This window comes from Oryctolagus cuniculus, chromosome 19, assembly GCF_051225735.1.
Source record: "Oryctolagus cuniculus isolate XC-2025 breed Fujian yellow rabbit chromosome 19, ASM5122573v1, whole genome shotgun sequence".
In the NCBI taxonomy this organism is placed as follows: Eukaryota; Metazoa; Chordata; class Mammalia; order Lagomorpha; family Leporidae; genus Oryctolagus; species Oryctolagus cuniculus.
In genome coordinates, this window is record NC_142885.1 from 43,689,406 (window position 1) to 43,697,418 (window position 8,013).

Below are 8,013 nucleotides of genomic sequence, written 5' to 3' on the forward strand. Positions count from 1 at the left end.
TTCCAGCGATTCCGGCTTTCCAACAGTCAAGGATTTCCGCGCTTACCATCAACCAGCCAATAGAAATCTGCGTTAAGAACGGCCTCTGCCGAGGCTGGCGCTAATTGGTTGGCGCTCGGACTGAGCGCCGGTTGGGACCTCTACTCCAGCCAGGAGGGGGTGCGCGAACCTGCCTTGAGGTGGCCTCCCGGGTGCCCCGCGATCGCCCCCAAGCGCCTTCTCCGAAACGAGCATCTTGCCGTCCCGCCACGTGGCCCTTCCTGGGCTCATCATGAGCGCCGTGGGGGACGCGGCGAAGCCGGGGCGCTTCCTCGGCGTCTACCTGCTCTATTGCTTGAACCCTCGGCATCGGGGCCGCGTGTACGTGGGCTTCACTGTCAACCCTGCGCGTCGGGTCCAGCAGCATAACGCGGGCCGCAGAAAAGGCGGGGCCTGGCGCACCAGCGGGCGAGGGCCCTGGTAAGGCGGCGGGGCCGGGAGGAAGGCTTCCCGGAGAAGGCGGGCCCGGCCGGGTGACAGACAGGGCAGGCGGGGGCGGGAGTCTGACGACCCGAGTCGGGGTCCGTAGACGCGGGGGATGGAGCAGGGGCGGGGCTTGACGCTGACAGGTGCAGGGGGCGGCGCCTGCTTGGGGAGTGCGCCGCCTAGTGGCTGGGCTTGGAGGCCGGCGTGAGGACCCGAGGCGAGTCCCCAGCGAGGGGCTTCGGCCGCGCACCGGGCGGAGGGCTCACGGGCCGTACCCTGGTTCCCCTCCGCAGGGAGATGGTGCTCATCGTGCACGGCTTCCCGTCTTCGGTGGCTGCGCTCCGGGTAAGAAACAGGGCGGGAGGCAGGGGGCGGGCAAGGTGCGGGGGTCGCCCCGCACCCCGGGGCCCCCCTGACCCGCCGCTGCTCCCCGCCCGCAGTTCGAGTGGGCCTGGCAGCACCCGCACGCCTCGCGCCGCCTGGCGCACGTGGGCCCCCGCCTGCGCGGCGAGGCCGCCTTCGCCTTCCACCTGCGCGTGCTGGCGCACATGCTGCGGGCGCCGCCCTGGGCGCGCCTCCCGCTCACGCTGCGCTGGCTGCGCCCCGACTTCCAGCGTGACCTGTGCCCACCGCCGCCGCCGCACGTGCCGCTGGCCTTCGGGCCGCCGCCGCCCCGCGCCGGGGCCCCGAGGCGCCGCGCCGACATGGAGCCTGGCACCTGCACCCTGTGCTGCGGAGCGCTGCAGGTGAGGTGAGGCCGTCCGGGGTGGAGCGCGAGGACTTTGCCCACCCCACCCCCAGCAGGCAACCTGGTGCCAGCGGTGAGACGGGGACACAGCAGCACCTGCGCAGGCCCGGTCCCCAGCCCACAGGTGTGACTGCGAGCCTGACTTCTATTCCCCCTTTCTTGTGCCCGGCCCCTACCCCCTCCTGGTACTTACTGTTTGAGACATTTTCATCATCTTAATTAATCGCCTGTACTGACCCCCAAGAGGGCACAGATCCATCCCCTGGTTCACTCACCAATGCCTGCAACAGCTGGGGCTGCACCAAATCGGAGCCGGGAGCCAGGAACTCCCTCTGGGTCTCCCAAGTGTGTGGCAAGGGACCAAAGCGCCCGACCTATCACCTGCTGCCCGCGAGGGTGCGCATGAGCAGGAAGCTGGAATCGGAAGTGGAGCTGGGACTGTAACCCGGCACTCGGACACGGGATGGAGCCCTCGCCAGCAGCGACTTAACTGCCGGCCCCAATCGCGTTCTTGTCCACTTCTGTAGAGCCGGAGTCAGCACAGAACAGATGGCCCATGAATATTTAATAAGGTAACAGATGGGGGCCTGGCTTCTGCTGGGTTCTCAGTGTAAGCTGGGCCTCTGCCACGCAGAGTAAGGAATCCAGGTGGGCTGTCCAACTGTCACTACCACTGCCGCGTGCGCAAGCCTGGCCAGTGTGGTCCCCGTGGGCAAGTATGTCAGCCTTGAGTAGAATGGAGGGAGTTAGTAGACCCCCCCTGGGGGTGGGGTGGGGTGGGGCAGCCGCCTGCCCTCTGCTCCCGCACACCCCTGCCTCACTCTCCCCAGGCTGCACCGAGCTCACCTCCTCCAGGGAGAGCCTCCCTGCCTGACTTTGGACCTCAATCCAAGAGTAAAGGCAAAGGCTGAGTGGGGGAGGGGCGCACTTTGCCTCCACGGGGTTCTGTCATTGCAGACAGGCATACAGAATAAAACTGATGAGGTTTGTGAGCTGGAAGACCACGCCTGTGTGAGCTCATGCCCCCACCTGCCAATCAGGCTAACTGACCACTCCCCTTTGGAAGTGGCTTAAAGGCTGGGGACGACTCAGTGGGCCCCTGCTGCCCCCCGCCTTCTGGGCCTGCAGCCTCGGGCCACCCACCCCCCGCCCCACGGTGCCCAGCCTGTGTGCTCCTCCACGTGGCCGGCTTCTGGTGCTCGGTCTGAATCCCCTCTTAGGGCCCTCACTCTCCTATGCATTTCTCCCACTAAATAGAAAGCTTAAAACTTAACATGCTGCCTGGTTTATTGTGCTAGTATTCAGAATTCTCCCCTGAATACGAGGCAAGAGCCCACAGGGCTTCTTAACATTTCGGATTATTGATCAGCAAACCAGTAACAGTGAGTTTCTCAGGACCGTGCCTCAGTCTCCCTGTCTGTAAAACACAGTGTAGTGTGTGCCTCTCAGGACTGTGTCTGACGTCAGAAAACGGCGTCCGGTTCACAAGAACGCCCAGGATTAGCCACATTGTCACTCCTGCCTTCCCTGCTTGCCCCTCCCGCAGGAAGACCAGGGCCCCCTGCGCTGCCCGCACCCCAGCTGCCGCCTGCGGGCGCACGTGATCTGCCTGGCGGAAGAGTTTCTTCGGGAAGAGCCGGGACAGCTTCTGCCGCTGGAGGGGCAGTGCCCCAGGTGAGCCCGTCCCTCCCCGCAGGCCAGGCCTCAGCTTGGCTCCCGGACCTGGCGGGAGGGGGCTGGGATGCCGGACCCTGGCCCACTGCCTCCACCCTTGCCAGCTGCAAGAACTCACTGCTCTGGGGAGACCTGGTCTGGCTGTGCCGGACAGGCGCAGAAGAGGAAGACGAGGACTCGGAAACAGAGGAGGTGAGAGGCGGCTTGGTCCCGGCCACCTCCCTGCCTCGTCCGTCCGTTGGGCTGCCTTTGACTTACTCTGTATCCGCAGGAACACTGGACAGACTTGCTGGAGACCTGATCCTCCGCAGCTGCGGCCCTCCCCTCCCCCTCCCGCGCATCCCACGCAGGTCTGGGCGGTTTTTATTCGAGTGCCATAAACAGCCTGAGTTAAGGGCCATTCCAGTGTGTGCGGGGTGGGCGGGGCACGAGCCGTGCGCAGCCTGTCTGCTGCAAGCTCAAAGTTCTCCGGAGATTTGGGCAGCTTGCTGACTCAGCCTGCCCTGCCTGGGTCTCCCACGTGGCCGCAGGGGCCCCAGTACTTGGGCCATCTGCCCCTGTTTTCCCAGGGCTTTAGCTGGGAGCAGAGCAGCAGGGGCTTGAACTGGGGCTCATATGGCTCATGGGATGCCTGCCATGCCCCTACGCAGGACCCGACCCTTGGACTTAAAGGGCAAAGGCGTCGTCTTCCTCCGTGGGGTCCTGTGGCTCTCCCAGCCCCCTTTAGCCCTGAAGCAAAGCAGCTCTGCAGGATGCCCCACGAGGCCCTGCGGGAGCCATGACGCCGGGCTCCTTGTTCTTGAGCTGCCTCAAAAAAGGCCTTTCTCCCGGGGGCAGCGCTGTGGCGCAGTGGGTAAAGCCACCACCTACAGGCGCCGGTTTGAGTCCCAGCTGCTCCACTTCCAGTCCAGCTCTCTGCTGTGGCCTGAGAAAGCGGTGGAAGATGGCCTAAGTCTTTGGGCCCCTGCACCTGCGTGGGAGACCCGGAAGAACCTCCTGGCTCCTGATCGGTGCAGCTCTGGCCATTGTGGTCATCTGAGAGTGAACCAGTGGATGGAAGACTTCTCTGTCTCTGCAACTCTGCCTTTCAAATAAATAAATCTCGTTTTAAAAGATTTTCCTTCCTTGCTGTACCCCACCCCCCTGCCCACCCACACGCCTCTGGCCTTGCCTCAAGATCACAGCCACGCCAGGGCTGCCTGGGGCCTGAAGCCTTGGAGTCTTGGAGGCTGGCCCGGAGCCAGCAGGAGGGCGAGTGCCTGGCCATGACTACCTCCCCCACCCCCCACTCCACCCCTGACCAGTGCTGGTTTTACTTTTCGAGCTGTAACCCGGCCTGCTCTGCGGGATGGAGTCTGCAGGGGCGGGGAGGAAGCCAGATTGCAGCTCAAATAAAACCACCCCTCATGGGGCACCTTCGCCTATTTTTTTTAAATCTTCGTATTACTTGTAAGACAGACCGACAGAGAGGTCTGTCGGTTCACTCCCCAGTGCCTGGTCCAAGCAGGGTGCTGGGGGCTCCATCTGGGTCTCCCATGGCGGTGGCAGGGCCCCAACTCCGGGAGCCGTCGCTGCCGCCTCCCAGGGTGCACGTCAGCAGGAAGCCAGAGTCAGAAGTGGAGCCAGGACTTGAACCCTGGGCACTCCAGTGTGGCACGCGGGCGTCTTAACCCCTGCCGCCTCGTTTTTCCACTGTGGAATCCACACCTGGGCTTGAGGACGGGTCGCAGCACACTCCAGCTTAGGTGCTGGAGAGGGAAGAGGCCCAGCCCCACCTCCAGAGCCCGCCCTTCTGGGTGGACAGCTCGGTCCCTCCCACTTCGTTCCTACAAAGCCCTCAGCTGGGAGAGCAGCTGGGCGCTCCTGCCCCGCTAAGCCAGAGCCACAGAGGTGGTGCCTCGGCCAGGACCCACCGAGCAGGTCAGTGCTGGGGGGGGTGGGGGTGGGGGTGGGGGGAGGGCTGGGCCGGGTCGGCCGCCCTTGCCTTGCTCAGCCCCGGGCTGCAGCACACAGGATGTGGAGGACAGCGCCTGTCGGGCCGTCTGGCTCCTGGTCGACTCTGCTGTACCTCTAACGTCCCTGTTCCAAGTCCAAGAGGCCTGAATCCCCTCCCCTGCTGCTTCCTCACCACTTCTGTTCACACCGCCAGCCTCTGACCCCTAAAACGAACTCAGCTGCTCAACTGCTCATGTTTGTTCAGGAGCCAAGACAGCATTCCGCTGGCCAAGCCACATCGGCCCAAGGCCTGGGAAGCTTCTGCGTGAGGGGCCCAGGGTACCGTAAAAAAAAAAAAAAAAGGGAGGGGGGTGAGAGGAACCCTTGGGGGTGTGCTGGGAGCTGTTGCAGGAAGTGACAGATCTCCAGGGAGGGCAGTTGGGATCAGCACCTAGAACTCCAGGCCCTGCCCAAGAGAGGGCTTTAACTGGCACTGGGTGTGGCTGAGCACCGGGCTTCACACTGGACTTTGCAAAGCTCTGCAGTTAGGCCAGTGGTGCGGCCGGGGTCAGGAGCCCTGGCCTGGAGCAGACTTGGCTCGGGATCCCAGCCTTGTGAGCCTGGGCAAGTCCCTCCATTTCTGGGAGATGCAGTGTCCCTACCCCCCCCCCCCCCTTTTCTTAAGTAATACTGCTACTTCAAACACTGCCGGAGGGGCAGGCACCGTGGCTCGGCAGCCACCACTTGGGATGCCGGCCTCCATGTCAGAGTGCCGGTTCCAGTCCCAGAGGCTTTGCTCTGTTCGATTCCGCTCCCGGCCAGTGGGCCTGGAAAGCCAGCGGCTGATGGCTCAAGTGCTTGGGCTCCTGCCCTCCACCTGGGAAACCTGGGAGGAGCTCCCAGCTTTGGCTTGGCCCAGCCCTGGCTGTCGCAGCCATTTGCTGGAAGATCTTTTTTTTTTTTTTTTTCCTGTCACTCTGCCTTTCAAATAAATAATCGTCTCACACCCACTGGAAGCAGCATCCTTACGTTCAAAGTGAAAGGTATGGCTGTGACTGACTGAGGGGAGTGAGCGGGCTCTGGCCTCCCACAGGGCAGCATGGAGCTCATCCAGGACACGTCCCGCCCACCGCTGGAGTACGTGAAGGGGGTCCCGCTCATCAAGTACTTTGCTGAGGCGATGGGGCCACTGCAAAGCTTCAAGGCCCGGCCCGATGACCTGCTCATCAGCACCTACCCCAAGTCCGGTAGGTGGGGAGGCCCACCCGCCCGCTCCTGGCCAGCACCGGCAGGCCCTTAGCCCTGCTCGCCTCTTTCCTGCCCCCTGCAGGCACTACCTGGGTGAGCGAGATACTGGATATGATCTACCAGGCCGGTGACCAACAGAAGTGTCTCCGGGCCCCCATCTACATCCGGGTGCCCTTCCTTGAGTTCAAGGCCCCAGGAGCCCCCTCAGGTGTGCAGGGGGGCATGTGGAGGGGAGAGGCCGGACTGGGGCTACAGGGTGTGACACATTCCTCTGTCCGTGGGCTAGGTATGGAGACCCTGAAAGATACACCGTCCCCGCGGCTCCTCAAGACGCACCTGCCACTGGCTCTGCTCCCTCAGACTCTCCTGGACCAGAAGGTCAAGGTGAGGCCCCGGGCTAGCCCAGCCTCGGTCCTGTTCTGGAAGGAAGGGCTCCTGTGGGGTCAGAGGGGCAGTGAAGGGCACCCCTGCCTGCAAGTGGGAGAGAGCGGAGGCCGGTGCTCATGGGGACCCAGCAGCCGGATCCGAATCTGGCTGTGAGGAGGCCACTGATGGGGACTGAATTTGGTGCAAAACATGGACTGGGGGCAGCCAGGACCGCGGCATCAGAGCAGGGTGGCACCCCCCCCCCACCACCACCTCGCCAGCACCCCGGTTGTCTGCTTCCTCCTCTCCAAGCCGAGACCACTTCCCTCTCCAGGACGCCAGGCGGGCGGGGAGCCCAGGAGCACGCAGGGCATGCGCAGGGCGTGGGGTGGCAGCTCTGGAGGTACAGGCCGCCTCTCCCTGCAGGTGGTCTACGTTGCCCGCAACGCGAAGGATGTGGCCGTCTCCTACTACAATTTCTACCACATGGCCAGGGTGCACCCTGAGCCTGGCACCTGGGACAGCTTCCTGGAAAAGTTCATGGCCGGGAAAGGTGGGCCCGAGTCTGGACAGGGAGGGCGGCGCAGAGGGGACACCGGAACTCCAGCCAACTCCGGGCCTCTGCTTCCGCCGCCCCCCAGTGTCCTACGGCTCCTGGTACCAGCACGTGCGGGAGTGGTGGGAGCTGAGCCGCACCCACCCCGTCCTCTACCTCTTCTTTGAGGACATGAAGGAGGTGAGACCACTTGCCATGGCTTCCCTCCACGTCACTCTCGGGGAGGCTCCCAACCCCGCCCTCCTGGCCCAGGACACTGGCTGCAGGTGCCTCCAGGTGCCTGGTTGGCCCCATGCCCTCTGCTGCCACTGCCCAGGGTGTGCCAGGCCCTGGGGCCACAGCTGTGAAAGCGGCTGTCACCACCCTCGCCTGCGAGGGGCCCACAGGGCGGGGAGCTGTGAGTCGGGGAGCACAATCCGAAGCTCCTGAGCCAAGCGGCCAGATCCCCTGGGAGCTGGGGCCCCCACTGCAGAGTCCACCCCCACTGCTCTAGAACCCCAAGAGGGAGATCAAGAAGATCCTGGAGTTCCTGGGGCGCTCCCTGCCGGAGGAGACGGTGGACCGCATCGCCCACTGCACGTCTTTCAAGGAGATGAAGAAGAACCCCATGACCAACTACAGCACCATCCCCGAAAACATCATGGACCACAACGTCTCCCCCTTCATGCGCAGAGGTGGGGGCCCCGCGGGCTGGGCGTCTGGGAGGGAGCAGCCGCCCGGCCCGCCCGGAGCCACTGGCCTCAGCCCTGCTTCCTCCCGCACCAGGCGTGGCAGGGGACTGGAAGACCACCTTCACCGTGGCCCAGAACGAGCGCTTCGAGGCCGACTACGCCGAGAAGATGGCGGGCTGCGAGCTCACCTTCCGTTCAGAGCTGTGAGGGGGGCGGGGGCGCGCAGGGAGCCTTGTGAGACAGGCCCAAGGTGAGGCCTCGCGAATAAACCATGCCCTGGCGCGTGAGCCCCTGGGAGCCAGCGGGCTGGTGGCTCCCTGCTGGGGAAGCAGAGGGGCTGGGGCCGGAGG

At 64.3% G+C, this 8,013-nt stretch overlaps 2 protein-coding genes across 9 annotated transcripts; both read left to right on the plus strand.

The window, feature by feature from the left end:
• The first annotated feature begins 102 nt into the window (after nucleotides 1-102).
• SLX1A (structure-specific endonuclease subunit SLX1A) lies at nucleotides 103-4,000 on the plus strand. Of its 7 annotated transcripts, none has more exons than XM_070064897.2 (7): nucleotides 103-459; nucleotides 759-810; nucleotides 906-1,211; nucleotides 2,760-2,887; nucleotides 2,992-3,079; nucleotides 3,159-3,237; nucleotides 3,794-4,000. In XM_070064897.2, the coding sequence occupies exons 1-6, from the start codon at nucleotides 272-274 to the stop codon at nucleotides 3,186-3,188; spliced, it is 792 nt and encodes a 263-aa protein (XP_069920998.1). In that variant the 5' UTR covers nucleotides 103-271; the 3' UTR covers nucleotides 3,189-3,237; nucleotides 3,794-4,000. The 7 variants fall into 7 exon arrangements, 4 of the variants coding, with proteins under 4 accessions (XP_069920998.1, XP_089177324.1, XP_069920999.1 ...); XM_089321198.1 differs by having other exon boundaries at nucleotides 132-459; nucleotides 1,080-1,211; XM_070064898.2 differs by having other exon boundaries at nucleotides 132-459; nucleotides 3,725-3,860.
• Nucleotides 4,001-4,720: 720 nt separating this feature from the next.
• Nucleotides 4,721-7,946, plus strand: ST1A8 (cytosolic phenol sulfotransferase SULT1A1). 2 transcript variants are annotated; one of them, NM_001082725.3, is made up of 8 exons: nucleotides 4,721-4,807; nucleotides 5,843-6,069; nucleotides 6,153-6,278; nucleotides 6,357-6,454; nucleotides 6,863-6,989; nucleotides 7,078-7,172; nucleotides 7,486-7,666; nucleotides 7,758-7,946. In NM_001082725.3, the coding sequence occupies exons 2-8, from the start codon at nucleotides 5,922-5,924 to the stop codon at nucleotides 7,868-7,870; spliced, it is 888 nt and encodes a 295-aa protein (NP_001076194.2). In that variant the 5' UTR covers nucleotides 4,721-4,807; nucleotides 5,843-5,921; the 3' UTR covers nucleotides 7,871-7,946. The 2 variants fall into 2 exon arrangements, with proteins under 2 accessions (NP_001076194.2, NP_001153759.3); NM_001160287.3 differs by having other exon boundaries at nucleotides 5,916-6,069.
• Nucleotides 7,947-8,013: the final 67 nt, after the last annotated feature.